Source organism: Sinocyclocheilus grahami, unplaced genomic scaffold (genome assembly GCF_001515645.1).
Source record: "Sinocyclocheilus grahami isolate Dianchi unplaced genomic scaffold, SAMN03320097.WGS_v1.1 scaffold313.1, whole genome shotgun sequence".
Taxonomy (NCBI): Eukaryota; Metazoa; Chordata; class Actinopteri; order Cypriniformes; family Cyprinidae; genus Sinocyclocheilus; species Sinocyclocheilus grahami.
In genome coordinates this window covers 1,746,531-1,768,808 of record NW_015505492.1, presented here as the reverse complement: position 1 = coordinate 1,768,808, position 22,278 = coordinate 1,746,531, and the positions used below count along the sequence as shown (strand labels likewise).

At 38.0% G+C, this 22,278-nt stretch overlaps 1 protein-coding gene across 2 annotated transcripts in view; it reads left to right on the top strand.

Annotated features, from left to right (window-relative positions):
• Positions 1–22,278, top strand: part of adka (adenosine kinase a) — a 170,341-nt gene that overhangs the window by 40,359 nt on the left and 107,704 nt on the right. For both annotated transcript variants that reach the window (XM_016294210.1, XM_016294211.1), the window contains exon 4: positions 7,091–7,169. In XM_016294210.1, the coding sequence (XP_016149696.1) occupies positions 7,091–7,169 (79 nt within the window). The remainder of the gene's footprint in view (positions 1–7,090; positions 7,170–22,278) is intronic.

The following is a 22,278-nucleotide window of genomic DNA, read 5'->3' as shown; positions in this document are numbered from 1 at the left end:
TATTTCCCAAGGGTGCCAATAATTCTGCCCGCCTGTATGTATGCGTGTATGTTTGTGTGTGTGTGTATATGTATATGTGTATTTTCATTATAAAAATTATAAAGTCAGTATAGCCTATATGTGACCCTGAACCACAAAACCAGTCTTAAGTCGCTTGGGTATATTTTTAGCAATAGCCAATAATACAGTGTATGGGTCAAAATAATCGATTTTTCTTTTATGCCAAAAATCATTAGGATGTTACGTAAAGATCATGTTCCATGAAGATATTTTGTAAATTTCCTACCGTAAATATATCAAAACTTAATTTTTGATTAGTAATATGCATTGCTAAGAACTTCATTTGGATAAATTTAAAGGAGATTTTCTCAGTATTTAGATTTTTTTTTGCACCCTCAGATTCCAGATTTTCAAATAGTTGTATCTCGGCCAAATATTGTCCTATTCTAACAAACCATACATCAGTGGAAAGTATAAATCTCTATTTAAAAAAATGTACCCTTATGACTGGTTTTGTGGACCAGGGTCACATATATGAAGTATAATAAAATGTGTTAAATCTTTTTTTATTTTTTTTTATTTTTTAATTACTAGCTTTAATTACTTACTACTAATGGCATTTCTATCGTCAGTTTGTCCATAGAGGACTTTTTTAGGCTTAACATACAAAAAACAAAACAAAAAGGTTTTCTGTTGACACTTTAAAAGTACCACAGAATTGTATAAGTAAGGCAAGGTACCGGATATATTCAGTACTTTTAATGTAACATTCTCCCCTAGGTGCAACAACTACGTCTTCAAACCCGTTTCCGTCCGTTGATTCACACCACCTCCCACTGTACCACTTACTCCCTTTGCCACCACTCTACAGCCGCCCAATTTACATTTCTGAAATAAGAGGCTTCTCACAATTGATTGTGTTTTCCACAATCTGACTGGAGTGTTGCTTTGATGTTGTTCGTGGAGTGCCTAGACACAAGGCTGTGTGTAGAGCAGTGTTTGCCTGTGGCCATTGATGAACAGTCCCTGCCTCTCCCCGCAGGCTCACTGTTTGTTTGTGTGAATTGCCTATGTAGCCACATCAGCTGCTTCCAGTCAAGCTACTATACAGTAAATAAAACCGCCGTCGATATTGAGCATCGGTGCTGCTGCCTCTTGCTGTGAGGTAGACTGCTTTTTTTTCTTTGTTGAGGTAGTAAACCGTTCTGAATAGCGCCTTTTTCAATCAATAATGCTCACATGTATGTTCCTTACCTCTTTTATTATTCTTATTGTGAGTTTCTGAGTGCATGTGTGTTCAGTTTTTCTCTGAGGGGGCAAGTGTGTGTGTGTTGGGCGCTCTGTAACCCTACACTGAGGCGCTGTGGCAAATCTCCCATCCAGAGTTCTTCTCCTGACCTATTTCAGGCCAGAAGTAAGATGTGTTCTCCAGTGAAGCACTGGGCACAAAGTGCAAGAGTTTTTTTCTTGTGTGTAAAGGGTAATGTGTTTGTGTGTGCGTATGCTCGTGGTTTGACTTGCTTAGCTCAGTCCCACGCACTGTGGTCAGAATGGTTAGTATTTTTTTTCTGTAGGCCGAGGAAGTGTGTATATTGTTCCCACGCTATGAAGAGTTCAGGGTCCCGTGCTCCAGACAGGGGGCGCTGACGGCCTCTGCACTCAGCCCTGACCCAGGCTGCACGGGAATGTTGGAAAAACGCTTTAATTGTTACTACCTGATACCAAGATGTTTATAAACGGACAGCCTGGTTAAGTAAACTTCAGTGAACTGTGTTTGCAGTGCGAGACAGAAATCTCCATTTGGTTCTCTTCTGTCGAATGCTTAACATTTTATTAGTTTGTTCCACTATTTTTGATGCACCAAAGGCTTAAAGGGATAGTTCATTACAGACATGTATCATCTTTTTTCCATGAAACACAAAATGAGATGTTAAGAAGAATGTTTGAGAGTCTTTTCATTACAATGAAAGTGGATGGTGACTTATTATGACTCCAAAAAAAAAGAAAAGTGGGACACATCTTGCTTCATATTTGAATTTTGCAAGTTAATTTTGTCTGTGAGGTATGCTGACATAATAATATTTTAAAATAAGACATGCAAGAACCTACAGTGATCTGCATCATGATGTCACCAAGCACTATTTTTGTAGTCCAAACAACTTTTGTGGTAAAGTAAAAAAAAAAAAATTGGTGATTAGATTTTTGAAAGAAGTCCTTCATGCTCTCCAGGGATGCATTTATTTAATCAGAAATACTGTAAAACCATAATATCGTGAAATATTGTAAATATTGCAATTTAAATAACTGTTTACTATGTAAATATATTTTAAAAACTAATTTATTTCTGTGATGGCAAAGCTGAATTTTCAGCAGCCATTACTCCAGTTTTCCATTGTCATATGATCCTTCAGAAATCATTCTAATATGTTGATTTTGCTGCTCATTAAACATTTATTATAATTATCAATGTTGAAAACAATTGTTGCTTAATAGTTTTGTGGAAACTGATTTTTTTTCAGGATTCTTTAAAGAATGGAAAGTTCAAAACAACATTTATTTGAAATAGAAATCTTTGGTAACTTTGTAAATGTCTGTCTATTTTGTTGAATTTAATACATCCTAAGTATTAATGTCTTTATAAAATCTTATTGACCCCAACCTTTTGAATGGTAGTGTAGATTTAAAGTGTCAACATCAACAAAAAAAAACTTTATCATAAAAATCTTTGAGTGCACCTAAAATCTTTACATAGATTTTATCTGTGTGTATCTCAATCTCCGTTTAAATATGTCCAGTAGTTTAAATATTTTAATACATTAAGGACATTTTACTCTATTCTTTCCATAATAAATAACAATAAGTGCTTGGCATAAAACAACCAAATAAATAAATTATTAATGAAATAAAGTGGTTGTACGTTTTAGAGCTTTGCAATGGTAAAAATGTTCTGTGACCTATAAGGACCATCTGTTATTCAAACAAACCTATTGTGTACTATACAAATCTTACGCAGTTGTATTGATGACTTTTATTATGCTTTTGGCTCTTGAATGTTATAGAAAAGATCAGCTTGGACTTGCTGTTTCAAGTCAGTAAAAAAACAATGGTATGAAGGTGATTAAGACAATTTTAATTTTTAGGTGAGCGGTCCCTTTAAGAGGTATCTCTCACAGGCACACACAAGGAAGACGCACGCGATTATGCTCTCAGGAGGTGTCACTCCACTGTTTACAAAAGCTTCAAAAGGCTGAAGACGAGCTGGAGTGAGAAACCGGTGCATTTGTTGTCGGCCAGTATCTTGAAGAGCCTCAACATGCCAGCCATCTCCAGCCTGAGCCTTTTGTTGCCAAGCGTGCAGAGCTCCTGTTGCTAAAGGAAGTACTTAAATGTGTAGTTATGTGAGATCCCTCCTCGCTGAAGCCGGCCCCCCGCTGCTTCTTCCTGCTCCTTGGCTGGATATGAAGTGTTGCTTGATGGGCTTTTCCCCTCTGACAGTGCCACAAGAGGAGTGACAGATCCGTGGGAGAGCTGACCCTCCTCCCAGAGGAAGTGCTGGGAGCCAGGGGTGGCCCATTCAGTGCCCGAAGGCCACTCTCTTCTAATGGAACATGATAAGCTTTTCATTAGGCACTGTGCAGCGCTGCTTTTGTGCGCTTGTGTCTCTGTGGGCTCGGTACATCAGTGCCGTCATCGCTTTGCTCTGAGTTCATGGGAACACGGATTGTGTCATTGAGAACCACACCTAGTTAAGGTTACCCATCTTGCCTAATATGTGTGAAAACAACAACTAGACCTTGTTAATGATAGTGATTCGAGCCAGATAAAAATACTTATTACTGCTTATTATTGGGTTAGTTTTACCCAATCTTTTTTGCAAGATCACATTTTGAACCATTCATCCATGTATGTTTCATTGCTAAGAATGTTCGACCTCATGAAGTTTGTCATTACTCTTCAGGTGGAAATTTCTGACTACTCTCTGGTGATGAATGCAGGACATTCACTTTTGATTGCATTGACCACATCTCAAAGTCCAATCAACAACCCATGAATTGAATTGAAGTCCTCTTCCTACATTTTTCTTCTTTGTTAAGCCCCGTTCACACCAAGAACGATAACTATAAAGATAATGATGTTAACGTCCACACCAGCGAACGATATTGTCTGTTTATTCTAAGGGCACCAGAGCATGTGAGCAAAGTGGAGCGGTGTAACGCTCCGCTACGTTTTCCGCTCTATGGACGTGCGCTCCGCTCAGTCGCTCTAACCGCACAAGCAAGCGCTCCGTTAATATTCCGCTCAAGCTCACCGTGAACCAATTCCCGCTCAGATCCCGCTCCGACATAAAATTTCTCCAGTAGGCAATTTATTATTATTTATTAATTTTAAGTAATAATGTTTTTAATAAGTAATTACGAAATATAATAATTTGTTCCATGATTTAGGCCTACTAAAACTAGGGATTGAACGAATTAACGAACGAATGAATTCGTGGCAGCCAAGCCTAAACAAGAGAACAAATACTTAATTCGTGGCCATAATGAAGTCCTAGCATAAAAGAGAACTAGCCTATTCTAAATTCGTTGGCAGTGATTGTCTGCATGTCATGATCGGGGCTCCGTACAACCGAATATAACCTTAGCCTACCTGTTTATTCATTTATTATGGTATGTAACTAGCTCACCTTTTGCGGCACCATGTTTGCGTAGCACATCCTTGTGCTTTCTGGCAATGTGCCGCTTCAGATTCCAATATGAATCTTTACTAACTCTCCCCGCACTCCCTCTCAGTTTCTTCTCCCTGCTCATTCTTAACTTAGATTTTTTACTTTACATTTATGTATAAGGCTTGCAACTTGAAACTTGGCTTGAAACAATGTCTGAACTCCATAACTGCTCTACTATTCTTGATCTCTACAGATTCTCGATCTCGAACAAGCAAATCACCAAACGGCATTCTGGGTTGAGCGAGCGGCGCCGAGCGTTTTGAGCGAGCGGAGCGGAATCTTCAGAAAGGCGCTCTGCACTCTTAAGGAAATATTCATCTTTAGATTAATATTTCCTCCGCTCCCACTCCGCTCCGCTCACATGCTCTGAAGGGCACGCGCGCCTGCCGCTTTAAATTCTTGAGCTCATTACAGCAGGATGGATTCTGATTGGCTGTCAATTTTTTTTTATTGTTCATCAGCTGGAGAAAACTCGTTTTGAAAGTGATTCCAACGATATCGTTTCTCTGTCTTTATCGTTATAGTTGTGGTGTGGACTCTGATATTCTTTAATATTGAGAAGGATTTTTATAACTATATCTTTTTTCGTTATCTTTATAATTATCATCCTTGGTGTGAATGGGCCTTTACACTTTGTGCGTCACAATATGGAAGAAAAGATATGTCGCTACTTTAAGTAAGAGACTTTAAGAAAGTTACTGAAGTCTGTTATTGTACAAAAATGAATGATACCTCAAATTGTGAGTCATTGAGGAAAGATGTGCTACCGTATTACTTATCTAGCCAGTTTGACTTTCTTTTTTTTTTTACCTAAACAGAATGTCCCAGCCAATAAACGGTTAAAAATTCCATATCTCGCCATATATCTACTGTCTGAATATCGTAGAGACTTTGTGACCAGCTTTGTTTGATTCACTAAGCGACCACCCAAAACACCCTAGCAACCACATAGCAATGCTTTGGCAACCACCCACAACACCACTGCACTCAAGGAAATGTTAAACTAGTTATTAAGCATGCACACAAACACAACAAGTATGAACACGCATTTGATAAGCCCTTTTTAATAGTTCTTATTGTTAATGTGACAAATCCGTTTATTTCTTTAATTTTTATTGTTGGTGAAACCATTTTTCTATATTGCACTTTTTAACTCCATAGTATCTAAAATACTAGAATTTACGGTCTTTATTTTAAGGTCCAATTGTAGCCATTAACAAGGCATTAACTATGACTTTTGCCTCAAACTCCTAATTTGCTGCTTATTAATAGTAAGGTAGTTGTTAAGTTTAGGTATTGTTAGGATTAGGGATGTAGAATATGGTAATGCAGAATATATGCTTTATAAGTATTAATAAACAGCCAATATGTTAGTAATAGGTATGCTAATAACCAACTAGATAATAGTGAGAATTGGTCCCTATACTAAAGTGTTACCGAATTTTCTTTCAGATTTTATTCTTAATTTGCTTTTGAAAGGCCACATATATCAATGTATGTGGCAGCATGTTACTGTAGGTATCACCTCTGGAATGCATTTGAAATCTGTCAGCATTTTTTACAAATTCACCTGGAGTTTTTAATCAAAATGTTCAGTTCAGAGTCCTACTTCCCGTGGCAAAAGCTGCCCCTGAATTCACTGCATGAAAATATTGTTTAATATCAGTGTAACATAGTTTGTCATCATGCCAGATGGTTCTTGAATACTGGATAAATATTCTTCATACACTTCATCTTTTGTTTACATGTGCACATGTATGCACGTGAGTGTTAGCTGTTAGCAGATATCAGCTTCAGACATCGGTGTTGTGTGGAGGAACTCTGTGTGTGTGTGTGTGTGTGTGTGTTGTTTTGATGCTTGTGTTTGGACTGCAGAGGCCATGGGAGGTCACGTCCTTCAGTGACTCAGACTATTTGCATGCTGTTTAAATCTGTTGCACATACAGGTTTGTGGTGGATGCTTTTCTCTGTAATAATGTCCAGACATGGGGCAGGTCGTTTGTTGCCTTTGTATAGGTCTTTTGTGTGTGTTTGTGTGCACGTCTCTACACGCTGAGAGAAGCGTGCAGAAGTACAGTACACGCACACTTTCTCAGAAGGCTCACTGCCCTGCAGCACAAGGCTTCAATTCCTCTATTTCCTGTTTACAGTGTCTGAGGTTTCCTGTTCTCGATGCATCTCCACTGGGTGATCTTGTGATTGTACTCTGGACAAGGCCTGTGTTAAAAATAAAACACCCTTGTTTCAGTGTCATCAAAAGTCTCACTTGTTGTTTTTAATTCTGTGTGCATGCATTAAGTTTTTTTTTTTCCCTTGTGTAATCTTTTTTTTTTTTAATTTCTCTCTTTCTGTTTTGTACTTTAGGTTTGAAGAGATAGTCAAGAAATTCAAGGTTGAATATCACGCTGGAGGTGCCACTCAGAACTCTGTAAAAGTTGCACAGGTTGGTACTCAAAGCTGTAGCCAGTATTAAATGCATGCAGCGCTAGCAATGACAAGGTCATGAATTTCTAGAGAATGCAGGAATGGATCAAATGTATAGCTTAAGTGCAATATAAGTTTCTTTGGATAAAAATGTCTGCCAAATGCATCATACACAGCTCCCTCAGATGGACAGGTGGTTTTGTACATCCTCTGTGGTCTAAAGTGCTCAACTGGGATGTCTGTAAAACCACAAAGATAAAAAAAAAAAAAATGCTAACATATTTAAAGAAGGTTAGTGCATCTAGCAGAGTTCCTCGGCAGAGTTCTAAAGGTCAAGATGTCAGATGATTGTCTGTTTGCGATATATGTCATCAATGAACATCTTTATACAGATTGATATTTAATGATTAACCTATATATTTTTGTTAACCATATAAAAAGGTCCCATGTACACTTATAAGTCAAGAATTAAGAAGAATTCCTAATCCTGAATGATTATGGGTGTACCTATAAAATAAAATAATTTTTTTTTAGCTTAAAATAATGCATAAGATATAATAACAATAAAACATAGGAGTTTTGTTTTATTGATTGCTTGATTGATTGTCCCCGTGTTAAATTTGTAGCTATCTGCAATCTAATTCCGTGGTAGATTTGTATGTTTCTTTTATGTTGATGTTTATATTTCTGTTTATCAAGTTTTGAAGTGTTTTCTGGAGGGTTATAATTCAATGGTAATTTATTATTATTATTATTATTTAATATTTTAATAATAATAATAATAATAATGATATATCATCATTTATTATTTTATTTATTTTAACATATTATACATTTGCTAGCTACAAGTGTTTACACTGACTTCTGAGATTTTGCACAGTTAATAAGATATAACTAAGATATCTCATAGTTTTTGGTCACTATAGGGTGTCTGTAGAGACAGTAAACTCAACTAGATAAACATATAGGCCTTTATTAGTAAATTATGAAGCATGTTTGATAATATGTGGGTAAATTGTTACTTTTGGTGCAGTTTTACCTTGTGCTCTGGTAATTGCTGGCCCTCAGGCCTGTACAAAAGTAATGTACCGTAAAACCATCTCATTTTTGTGAGAATAATGTCAGCGGTGAGACTTGTACACAGTAATTCTTTCACAGCTTAACTTTTAAGAACTTGCTGCAAGCAGTATATTTATCTTTTTTGGATCGATTTTTGTTCCAGTTTTACAGGTTTATATTTGTTACATCAGACACAGCGAGATTTAAAGTTGGATGCATCTCCCTGATTTATAGCCCAAACGAGAGACAGTTATCTTAAGATCTTTTCAGCACTTGACTTTAGCTGGCCTAGACTGCAGCCATTCTTGGGTTCGAGCGTTTCCAGAAAGTCTAAATATTGCTTTTCCCTTTTTCAAGGTTTTTCCGAGAATTCCCAAGACATGGTGCTTCACATCTGAGTGGGATATTTTATTTGTGTGATATTGTTTAAGGCCAACAACAGAAACAATCTTAAGTCCCTGATGGTCTGGTAGGGTGCTGTCACAGCAGAGAATGAAATCTGCTCAGATGGCCTCGTTGCCCTCAGGGCCCAACTAGACGGAGTTTGATTTCTCCAGCACATGTCCAGTACTGCTGTGTACTTTTGCAGGCGACTGCAGACATCAACATTTTTAAGACCTCAAATACAGGAGTTATTTAGATATATATCATCTAAACAGACACATGGAATTTTCTGATGATCTCCAGATGATGCACAGCATCCAAATCTACAGATGCATTAGGCTGCAGAGGCTTTCACACGCAGTGCATCTATCACTGTGAAATACAGACCTCTGTGTGCGATGAGGTAAGACTGTGGATAATCATTTGGGAATCTGCCAGTGCAAGCAAATGTGATTTCATTACTTTAGTGTCTGACTCCTCGTGTTGCCGGGCGCATTTGTTATGACCCGAATACAGCCCGAAAGGACTTAGAGAAATGATTCTTCATTTAAGTCTTTCTTTTTCTGCTGCATTCCAACATTTATTTTGCTTAACAGGATTTGCTGTAAACGTCCTTGCGAGGATGTCTGTGCTATCTTCCAGCTCTTCACCTGCCATCGCAGATAACAGAGTCGGGGCGGTTAAAGTTGTGCCTATTTGAAGCGGCGGTCGTTACGAAGGCTCCCAGTGATATGTGGATTGTTAAGTAGCGGTTTGATCAGACAGCTCTTCAAAGCCGGTTCGTGTAAGAAGGGAAGCTTGATGCGGAACCAGGCCTCTTAGATTAACACATGGCAGCACCTGGAACACCAGGAGCAATGCAACCTGTGTGTCGGTGTCGTGGAAAACGAGAGCTTTCAAACGCAATGACATGGGCTGCCTTGTGTGCGTACATCAAAGCGCCCATGTGGAGATGAGGTGCTCCAATCGGAGGCTGCTCTCAGCCTCGGGCGCTGCTTGGCAGATGTGGGAGGGAGCATGTTCCGCTCCCAATACCTGACCAAGATAGGTAGACCATTTACACAAGAACAACCAGTCATTGGAGAGGCAGAGCTATCTCGCTTGCTCTGCATCACCTTTTCTCACTTCTCCCCTGCTCTTCCTGAGACCATGAAATCAAACCCATCACCATTTTATTCCCACCTTATCCCCTCTCCTTTCTCTTCATTCAATTTGTACACTCCAGAGAAACACACAGCACAAACACATTCCCCAAAGAGTCTTTCTTAAAGGTTCTGTCACTCATAAATGTAAATTCTGTCATCGTTTACTCACCTTCATGTATGACTTGCTTGCTTCTGTGGAATGCAAAAGTTGGAATAATGGGACTGTCAAGCTTCAAAATGACAAAATACACGTTGTGCACTATATTCAATGTCTTTTGAAGCCATTTGTTATCTTTGTGTAAGAAATAATCTAAAATTGCCATTGACGAAAAGTTGTTGTTCACTGAAAATCTTAAAATCCGGTCTAGATCTCCTTCATAACAGTTGATGATTGATTTAGTCATCATGTTGAATGAGGCATTTTCAGTGCATCAGTTGATTGGGTTTACAGATTCATTCTCAATGATTAATTCACGCACCAGACTGATCTGGTTTTACAACATTCCATTTAATTTGTTTGTCACACAAACCTATCAAATGGCTTTGGAAAATATTGAAATGAAACTTGAAATGTTACATTTATAATGCTTTTTGAAGTTTGAAAACTCTAGTCCTCGTGTGTTTTAATCATATGGAAAAGAGCAACAAGCATATTCTTCAGAATTTCTCTTGTTGTGTTGCACAGAATAAAGTAAGTCCTATGGATTTGGAACAGCATAAAGGCAAATAAGTGATGACAGAATATTTATTTTGTCTGAACTATCCCTTTAAGACATTTCATTCTGCTACCGCATACATTCCTCATTCTTGTATAAAGCCTAGAACGTCAATATAAATCTATTAATGGTTCAGCTCTAAGCCTCCCCAGATGTTTTTTTTGATGTGTCTGAATTGGTAAATTTGTGCAAGAGACATATAGTCTTAGTCTGACAGGCACCACTCTGCCCCACAGGATTTTCACAGCTGAAGACTCTCACCTGCAGAAAGTAACAATCTCCCATTCTCTTTATATAGCACTGCAAAGAGAACGCACCAGCACTGCTCTACAGCCCCAGACATCAAAGCCAGGGCAGAGAATCACACTCTCCTCCACTGTATATACAATGTTCCCCAAGCATTCTTCTGCACTGTGATCCGAGACTCGGCTCCATTACATGTGCACCCCTGGTGCGGCCCCTTGAGCAACGGAGAGTTTGAGAGGGGAAGAGGCTGACACTTACCAACAGAGAGAGCAGTTGTTAGGTGCTGCCTCTATTGGGAGGTTAAATTACTCGATAGGCCTACAGCTTTGAACAGTTGCCACTTTTGAGCACTTGCAAATTGTTGCAGGCAGAGTCTTAATAAGGTTCATTGTCTACAAATTGACATTTTTGAAAGCAACTTCTAACATCATAAGTGTAATGTAATTGGTGTTTCGTATTAAAGGTTCATCCAAAAAATGTAATTGTCATCATTTGCTTACTCTCATGTCAGTCCAAAGCTAAATTACTTTCTTTATTCTGTGGAAGACAAAAGAAGACTTTTTTATTTTATTTATTTATTTTTTTCATTTTGTCCATACAAAAGTCAATAGTCACCAAAACTGTTTGGTTACCAGCATTCTTTAAAATATCTTCTTTTGTGTTCCAAAGAAGAAAGTCCATACTGGTTTGGAACGACAAGATGGTGAATAAATCATGACTAAGTTTTCATTTTTGGGTGAACAAAAGCAAGCAAGCAAAAGGATATCTTTGCTTCTGCAATCTTTCTTTCCTCAAATTCTTCTGTTCTCCTTTTTTTTCCCATTTGTCGCTGGCCCATGGTGCCTTCGCAGATTCTTTTTCAAAGTGGTGAGGGGGCCCAACCTTGGACACAAACCGGACTCTTTTATTGGAAACACATGTGCACTCTGTAGTTGGAACTCCTCTGTGAAGAAAATCACTTAGCTCTCTTTAGCACACAAAGGCCTTTCCCAGTTCATATTTTTTGCATGGAAACTTAAATTGGGGAAAAGTTGGTGCCTAGAACCAGACATCAGACTAGAAGACGAAACGTTCCATGACCTCATGTTTGACGTGACTTACTACTTTGCTTTCCTTTGAAAAAAAAAGTCTCTTGTGTCCATCTGACCTTTCTCGATATAGAGTTAATATATTTTTTGTCTTTCATGGAAGAGCTAGTCTCAGTGGAAAGGGGAAGAAAATGGCAAATGTTACATGTGTATCAAACTTGGCAGAGGCAAATGTTTGGACGAAAGGAAATTTCAGTGCAAAAGAAAGGAAAGTTTGAAAGCTCTGATGGCTCATGAGATTAACAAGACACATACCAGGGAACACTAAACTCTCCACGGTGAACGGCCGCAACATCTGTGTCCGATATTTACAAAGGAGAGAATGGAAGTAAAAAAATGTCTCAGTGCCTCACTGCATGCGATTGAGGATTTAGATACGTGTAGATAAGTGTGAAAGCCTCCTCATTGTTCTGGATTTCTGCAGAGGGAATGTTAAATGTACTTTGAGCACAGGGAGGTTGTCTGATTAATGATTGCTAAATACCTGCAGGTTTCGGAGATGATGTGCAGTGTGGTGAGAAGCTGAAAACAGCCCCATCATTAAGCATGCTCCTCCGTTTCTTGACAGAAGGTTAATTGAATGTTAACATTCAAAAGCGCCAGCTTCTCGGACAACTGCACTGCCAAGAACAGTTTATTTCCTTCCTGACTTGATGAAGGATCACAGACAATTAAGCACCCTGAAAAAGAAAAGCGTAACGGACTCACCTTTTGCATTCCTGGAGAGCAGCGGACTGGCATCCATTTCCGTCTTGCACAGGAAGCTCTGCGGTTCTCGTGAGGCCAGAGCAGTTACACCCAAATGCTGATGGTGAGCTTTAGCAGGATTCTTGTGAAATCACACCTTTCCTCTTCCTTCCACCCAAACATTGTTTACTGGAAGCGTGAAGGGGCGGATACTCTAGACTGTACCATTGTTGACTGCCCTGTCTGTGGCTGGAGCACATGTGCTGTGTCTCAGCTAATATTTCACCATTTGTGCCTCATAGGGAGTCGGAGAGCAGAGTAGATCATAACAGCTCTAATCTTCGTTTTCATCAGTCTATCGGCCTTCGAGCAGGGGCTCCCAATTCTCTTCGAGTGCTCTCGTTTATCAGAGTGCTCTTGTCTTATCTCAAGACCTCATAATCTAAAAGGGTCGACGATACACCGTTTTCCTCACTGTTCTCGGTCTTGGGCTTTATTTATGTGACCTATAAATCCATTCGGCATGGTTTCACTTTGAGAAAAAAATCACCTTGCCTTACACTCGCTACAGGCAATACATACGAATACATATGTGACCCTGGACCACAAAACCAGTCATAAGGGTCAGTCTGAAAGCTGAATAAATAAGCTTTCCATTGATGTATGGTTTGTTAGGATAGGACAATATTTGTCCGAGATGCAACTATTTGAAAATCTGGAATCTGAGGGTGCAAAAAAATCTAAATATTGAGAAAATTGCTTTTAAAGTTGTCCAAATGAAGTTCTTAGCAATGCATATTACTAATCAAAAATTAAGTTTGAATATATTTACAGTAGGAAATTTACAAAATACTAGTCAATATTACCGAGCATATTACAAGAGTTGGTCCTTTAAAATAAGAATTTGATCTTAAAATAAAGGGCCACAAACAGGCTAGTTTACATACTGTAGTTTATTGATGTAAATAAATGCAGCCATTTTGTACATCCCAAAGACAAAAACATTCATACTTTCGGCTCCGATAGCCTCGTGGGCAGCACGTCGACATTCGTCCCGAGTTAGAGTCCCGGTTCGCAGACCTTTCCCGATCCCGTCTCCCCTCTCTCTTCCACTTCGCTTCCTGTCTTACTACGGTCCTGTCAAATAAAGGCAAAAACGCCAAAAATAAATAAATTCATCCCGAAGCACTTCACAATTAATTTCTCAAATAAACTACTTAAATAATTTTTGATTTCAGTGCTTACATCTTTGCGTGCCAATGGTGGCACGTGTGCCCAAGGTTGCGACCTCAGATTTAGCAGTTCAGGACGACACTTGTCATGCCCTTGGAGTCAGACCCTGGATAAGCATTGTGACAGTGTGCCATTTACTGCATCTGGTTCCGCGTTCTCTGTGCTTTAATTGTGTGACATTTGTTACATGATATAGCATGGTGTTGTTACAAAGGCAGCAGAGATGAGTCAAGCCTGGGGACATTGTGGAAAGGTCAAAGTGAGTGCCACATGCATAGATGCCACGTGTATTTATAGATGCAGGCGTTCAGATGTGACAAATGGTGATGAACGCAGAACTCTTAGATCCTTCCAGCACTTAGTGTTACGTGACATAGTGAAGGTGATGCTTCCCCCGCATTATGAATAATGATTAACTGCAGGCAACCGCCAAGAAGGGCTTGGTGGGGAGAGATATAAATAGACTCTGTCTTTTGTTCATTCGCTTGCTATCACACTAAAGAAGGGGCTCAGACTGTAGGAGGAAGCAATGGGGCATGTGGGATATGGCAGAAAAAGGACCTTTTCTTACTGTTACTAACAAAGCCATACTGTGCGTGAGCATTTGCATATATACACACACACCCACACACAAAAACACGTTCAGAATATAGTTGACCTTTCACAAGCACGTGGTCTTGGTATCAATGAAAAACATACGTTCAGTTTGTGTGTGAGAAACGGCTTTGAAAAATGCATTTCAGAGCGATGGATATTGATGATCAATGATTATAATCTAAAGTTATTATATGAAGATCTCACTTGGCACTAAATGGACTATAAAGGATGCAGCTGAGGCTTGTGGTTTATGGTTTGCTGCAGCGCCGTGCCATGTTGGCAAAAATGACTAAATGAAGCTTGGAAATGCTGTTAGAGTTATGCGATAGACCACTTTTTTCCAGTAATGCTCAAGTAGAACCTCAATCCAGAAGGGTTTTTTTTTCCAAGTTGCCATTTATTCTAGGTGTAATTTTAATTATATTTTGTGTTCATTAAAAATCGTATCCGAATACATCAGTCTTGAAATATGACTTTAATTGCAATTTGTTTGTAATTTGGCCCATAATCAATAAAAAAAATAATGGATATATAGAATATATGGTAAATATTGTTCGAAAGTATTGTTATATAAAAACTATGCTTTTATTCATATATAAAAAATTCTATATAAAATATTTTTAATATGACACATAAAAGTGAAATTAATTATTTGCAAAATTATGCAAATATATTCACAACCTCATTCAATCCCTTTAAAACCTTTACTCTTACATAAGCTTTATGTGAAGAACAGCCGTCATTCACTTTAACCCATCATTTAAGTCATCATTCACTATACATTTTGACGTTCATCATAGTTCTGCTTGTCAACATTCATCATAGAAGTTGTGATGCGTTTTGTGAGCGACCCATTCAAGCTGAATATTTTCAGTGAATCAGTTGGTGTGAATGATTGATTCATTCATGATTGATGAATTGATTCATCTCAATTATCTTGTTGCAGCAGTTAGCAGCTCCCTGGAGAGAAGCAGGGGATTACAACTTAAATTTGGGGTTGGACCTCGCATAAAGCCGTCTTATAAATTAATATGATTTGGGATATAATGTAAAAGATATGTTTTATTTGTTTATTGTAAATCACCAGTCACTTTAATACTATGTAAAATAGTAGCTTGTAAATTCTAATTTTTGGTTTTGTGTTGCATATATTATCATACTGCTTTAAAACAACATGAAGGTCGAGTAACCAATGGCAAAATTTTTATTTTTGGGTGAACTATCCCTTTAAGAACGACCCTACACGTTCCACTTGTTGGAGATAGACTACCGTAAATATAAATAATGGGTTGTTAGACTTGACGTGCCTGGAGCTTAAAAAAAGACCTTTGTAGTGTTCAAATGACAGATTTATTAACAAAATCCAGTAGGCTTTGATTTAAAACCAGATCCTGTTTTTCCTCAGCACGAGCTTCTGAGGAATCAGTCAGTGGATTTAGTCAATGGCTTTACTGGTGGTGTGGTTGTAATTCTCACCGCTCCCTGAACTAAATTGACTGCAGCTTTCTCAGGTCTTAATTAAAGCACTCATTCATTCAGTACTAAAACCGTGCGGTTCAGTGTGTGGTTACACAATCATCTCCATATCATGTGCCTACATATAAAATCAATGTCTTGACTAAACCACCGATAATATGCGGGGTACAGTTCACAAGCTGTGGGCTGTATGGATTTCCATATTGCTTAATTTACTCTTGCTGAGCCGTCATTAGCCGGCGGGGGTTTAACGGTTTGGATAGCACCTCATAAGTAAGCTTGTTGATTAATGTTATGTACTCCAGGGAGGCGTCAGAGATTCATTTGAGACACAAACCTCTGTACAATTTAGATTGAATGAGACATATAGATATAAATTGTGTGTTTAGGGGCCTGAGGGTGCAAAACGAAACTCTTTTCTCATTCTCACACACAAACGCACTCAAACTCCGTGTGCTTTGCGCCCTCTTTTATTTTTGGCAGAATTAGTCATTTGCAAGCTAAATTGCTATAGATCTTTTTGAGGACAAAGCTTATAGAGAGCACAGCCTGGTCTTGTCTGTCCTTTAACACCGGCCTATCCTGGAGGATAAGGCGCTTTGTAGCCATCCATTCAGTATTCATGACGTGCCACCTTGCTGAACACTGGGCCCCCAGTCCGTCTCATAACTGGAGCACTAACAAAGCTGTTCATTTGGCATCAGCACCGGCTCCTGATATAGAACAGGCAGAGCCCTCGCTTAGTGTTTCTCTCTCAGCAAATCCTATTATCAGTGTTGTGTTTTTCCCTTCTTCCTAACTTAGGACTTGGTCCAGGAAATTAGTCACTTCCTTCCAGTTTATTTGTCTATAATGGAGCACAACATCAGTGTCCTTTTTTGTTTGTTTGATGAACGTTTGAAAAGTAAAGTAGTGTTATGTTTCTGCCATAGCATCATTATGGCTAAACTGAGACTCTGAATTATGCACCCATCAGTCCAATACCTGTATCTTGGATCTCAGCAGCTGTACTGGTGAGGAAAGGTAGCACGTCAGACTTCCCAGATCCATTTAAAATCCTCTTAAGTCATGTGAAAGATCTCAGGCAGTAGCGCAAAGGCTAGCTGGACTACATGAAAAGACGCTTTGGCCTTTTAAGCTTCGGCGCGTTCCCCGCCAGCCCCGGATTCGCTCTCTGTTTACGTTTGCTCTGCTGGAGTCTTAATGCAGTAATGATGAAGCCTCCTGATTAAAATCAATGACAGATGTGACCAGGAGAAAGAACAGCAATTACACGGAAAGTCATCTTTTAGGGTCGTCATCCTCTTTTCCCTAGGCGTCCTCTGTCTTACTGTCTTTTACCTGCTTGCTCATTTTAATATTTCATAGTCTGGAGCAGAGACGTTTTCTCCAGGGAGGCAAGGGAGGCGGTGCATTTCTAAAAAAAAGTTTGAAAAGGAAACTAATCGGCAGTACAAAAATAAAACAACATAAAGTGTCTTGAGGTCTTTTGAGCTTGTTGCCTTCTGAGGTGGCAGCAGCGAAATACATGCACAAATGGGTGAAACTGTTGGAAATGGACTGCTATTAACAACCCAATGGATAGGTAAACAACTCACTCACTCATAAGTCATCACTTTCAGTCATGTTTGAATCTAAATGGAGTTGAAATTTCATGAAATGATGAATAATCTGAGTGATTCAGGTTGACACCTGTGGCGTTTATGACTAATGCAGGATTCCTACGGTCGTGGAAAACCTGGAAATATCAGGGAGTTTTCATATTGTGGTTTCCAGGCCTGGAAAAGGAAAGTTAATAAAATGTAAAGTTATGGACATTTCTTTGTTGAATATAAATTGTTCTAATTATGCTCAGCTCTAAAATATTTTGCTGTGGGAAGCTGCACTTTGTGAGTGTAATCGCTGTGCATTTAAAAATTATTTAAAAATAAAAATCCTTATCCATTTACCATGAACAACAAAATTAATTTGCTGCTTATTAAAAGTTAGTAGGGTAGACATTTAGTTTAGGTATGAGGTAGTATTAAGGGATCTAAAATATGGTCATGCAGAATAAGGCATTAATATGTGCTTTTTATGTTTTATTCAGCAAGTAATACAAGTGTAGGGCCCCTATGATTTCCACGATGCGGATAAAGTTTGTTTAATTTTCAATAATTGAAAGATAAATTAATGTTTTATGCCTTCATTTGACAACCAGAAAAATTCCATAACACAATTTCTGAGGAAAATTAAATTTCATAAGGCTATTGTGGGAATTAATTTGAATAAATTAAGTTGTTTTTATGCATTCAAATAATTAGACATGCTAAAACATAGAATTTGGTAACAATAAGCACAAGGTGAGAAAAACTTTAAATTTTTGTTAAACTTTTAATAAATTGATGTGAAATTAAGTTTCATGATTGTAATTCATTAGAAATGCTTGCTTTTTGATGATTAAAATGTCATTTAAAAAAACAGAATCCAGAAAAATTAGAGGAAAAAAATTTAATTTGAAAAAAAAGGGATTTCATAGGGCCCTACAAGTGGTAGCATAAATAATGTTTAATAAGTTTCTATTTCAGCTTTTTTCCCCCTTAAAATATCCAATCCTATTTCCACAAAAATATTAAAAGGCACAAATGTGTTTTTTTATTTATATGTAAAGGTCACATGCAATGAAGTAGCTGACTATGAACAATTAGTAATGACAAATAAAAACCACACAAAATGTGCTTGTTAATGTATTTAGATTTTTTTTTAAGCAGTGCAAACATGTTTACAAACGTGTCATGTGGCGATCTGTCAATTAATATAGAAAGTGAGAGATTTTGAAATGGAATAGCTCACAAACACCAGCATATTCTGATAACAGCTGGAGCAGAGCAGGAAAAACAGATTATATAAATTTTAGATGACGGACACATCCTTGTATCTGGTAGTGTCAGTACCAGTCTTTTCGTGTTCTGATTCACTTCCCAAAATGACAGAATTGAAAGAGTATATAGAGGAGATGGAGAGTCTAAGTGTTGAGTGACTGTGAAAAATGAATGGGGGGGGAAATGACAGGAGCCTGATGACACACTGCAGGTGACAGACAAGATACTTACAGTCTGCTTCTTACCATTGCATGCTTGCTCAAGCTCCCTGCAGAGCTGCAGCCTGCCTTACTGCGCTGGGCTTTTGGATGGTAAAGCTCATAGGATGCCACTAAACCAGAAAAGTCTGCCAAATGGCATAGAATTGAAATCTTTCCGCTCTCCTTCCAGCCAGAACATTTTGTTTTTCTGTCCTGAAGTCGTGATCTGAAAAATGTCCTTTCTGTTCTTTCACACTGAGTGATGTCAGGAATATTTGGGTCATTAAGAAGTGCTGGAATTTGAACGTCTTTCATATCCTAAATGCTTCGCTTCTTTCTTTGAGGACTTGACTCAAGTTTGTAGGGTACTTTTTGAAGTCTCGTCGTTCACAGATCACTTCCGCCAATGCTAGGTCATGGCTGAAATGTCAGATAAACCTTTTGGCATTAAAGTTGTTGTTACGTTCAAAGAGAATGGAGATGTTAAAGTCTGATTCATAAAAACATCTCAGCTTGTGCTGATTCATGTACTGATTCATGTCTTTTCTATGCCTTATTGTCTATAAATTTTGTGGTGTCGTGAGTTGTGCCGTTGTGCTTCGTTCTACTGGGTATTTAAGCACGGTGATGGATGAGGTTAGGTAAAGCTTATGTTATGTGCTGTCGCACACAATAGAAACCCAATCCTTTAGCTTGTTTCCAGATATGATTATAAAGCAAGTGCTCTTTGGTTGTTTATTTAAACATTGGACAGTTTAGTTGCAGATGAAGTAAAGTCTTTGCTCAGAAGTTCATCAAAGAGGCCCCTGTTTTCTCAAGATGACAGGAGAATGTACCTCCCCACCAAAAAGACAGAATGAATTTGGCCTGTCCAGAAATGAGCTGTTCTTACTGCAAAATTAGAAGCAGGCAGGTTTCAAGAGCAAAGCTAGCAAGAGTCATGATGTCTCCATGTTATTGAGAGGACCACCAGGGATGGATTTTTCAGTCTGTTTTTAATCGCCATAATATTCTCTGTAAAAGAACTGGCTGGAGGCTGCAATTTACTGCTGCATTGTTACAGATCAGTTTCTGCTTGTCATTAAGTGTGCCCAAACAAATCGCAAATCTGTCGTTTTTTTCTCCTCTTGCTTTTTTTTTTTTTTTGTAAGTTTGCGTCATTAGTGACATTACTCAGTCTGTTCTTTTATATACAAATGTCTGTGACCTTGCTTGAGATGGCTCAAAGGAATGTTCAGATTGTGTGAGTCACATTGTCTGCCTGTCTAGACAGACAGACAGATAGATAGATAGATGGATAGATCTATTTACAATGATCTGTTCAGATTTTATTAAAGATCCTGATGAAAAAGAGCATGTCTCTCTCTCGCTCTCTCTCTCTCTCTACAGAACTACCGTTCAAAGGATTGGTTACAAAAGATATACATTTCAAATAAATGCCATTCTTTTGAACTTTCTATTCATCAAATAATCCTGGTAAAAATGTTCTGCAGTTTCTACAATAATATTAGGCAGCTCAACTGTTTTCAACATTGATAACAATAAATGTTTCTTAACCACAAATCAGCATATTAGAATGATTTCTGAAGGATCCGGTGATATTTCACGACTGCAAATTCAGTTTTTCCATCTCAGGAATAAATTACATTTTATAACATCAGAATAGAAAACCGTTATTTAAAACTGTAACAATATTTTGCAATATAAAGCCATTTATATACAGTATATTATTTACTATATTTTGGATCAAATAAATACAGCTTTGTTGAGCATTAGAGAAAAATCTTTAAACCTTACTGTCTCATCTTGTGAATAGTGTGTGTGTGTGTGTGTGTGTGTATGTGTGTATATATATAAGTAAATACTTAAACACTATTTCATAACACTTAATTTTTTTTCTTTTCTTAATTTGTTTAGCACAATCACTCTTGCAAGTTCATTGCATCGTTGGTCATTGTACACAGCTTGCACTCCAATCTTGCATTATTTATGCTACTGTTGCACTAATCTTTAAAAGGATAGTTCACTGAAAAATTAAAATTGTCATCATTTACTCACACTCATGTCATTCCAAACCTGTATGAGTTTCTTACTGATGTTGAACATAGAAGATATTTTGAAGAATGCTGGTAATCAAACAGTCGATGGTCCCCGTTGACTTCCATAGTATTTCTTTCCCTACTATGGAAGTCAATGGGGACCAACAACTGTTTGGTTCTTCAAAATATCTTTTTTGTGTTCAACATAAGAAAGAAACTTATACAGGTTTGGAATAGCATGAGGGTTTTTCATTTTTGTGTCATCTATTCCTTTAATACTTAAAACTGTACACTTTCTTTTATACATACACAGCATATTTGTCTGATCTTTAAAAGTCTTAGTTTGTCTTGAAATAGCATGTATATTTTTTTCTTGTTCCACAGTTGTTGTTGTTGTGGTGGTGATTTTTTTGGACACTTTTTTTGTACTACTGGGTACCACTGTGCATGTGACAAATACAACTTTGAATCTTGACTTAGTTCCTTATAGTGGCTAGGGCTCTATCTAGTGGCACCAATGGCTGAAGAACTCTACTATCTATCCTTGCTTTGAAAAATGATCTTGAAGCCACAGGAATGTTCAGAAATCTCCATCTACACCAGAATCCCTGAAGTGAAGCACTTCCTGGCCAGTGTCTTCGGCATGAGTTGAGAGTGACCGCTTCACAGTATGCTGTGTAATGGCTTTGGGATCCAGCCGCGGCTGTAATTCTTCAGATGAGCGTCCAATGTCGGTTCTGCTGTCACCGTCCGCCTACTGTCACATGCCTCACATCTCCAAGAATTACTGCACACACCTGTGCACAGCGATTTACAGCTTTGGCAGTCTGCACTCTCTCCTGAGAAGCCATCATTTGCTGTAAATTGGTGTCAAACTCTGATATTGTTGTAAGGGAAACAGGTCAATTTAGCTCAAAGGGAATCATTTAAGATTTTAAAGAGAATTTGGACAGAATCACTGTTTTACGGCTGATCACTGAGACGGCCAGCGATTAATTGAATGGGCCGTATAACATAAATTCTGCAATGGATATTTATATCCAAAATATAGTGAAAACACTATTAATTAGCACAGTTACAAGATCGGCAGTTTAAGACATTAACTTGTAAGCACAAAACACAAGATACTTCTCTTTTCAATATAAATAAGGCTTTATTGGATAAATCTAAGACATATAAACTAATCTAACACATAAAAACACGCATTCACACAAGTTGCAGACAGACAAAGTGAGGAAATAATTAGTTTAAGAGAATGAAAATGTGAATCCAAAGTTTACAGAAATATGTGCAATTGCAGAGACCTGAACAACCATCAGTCACTTAATTAACCCTCGCACTGAGTTCCTCAATGAGGTTAAAATTTATATTAAATGCACCAGTTCAGATAGAATCTA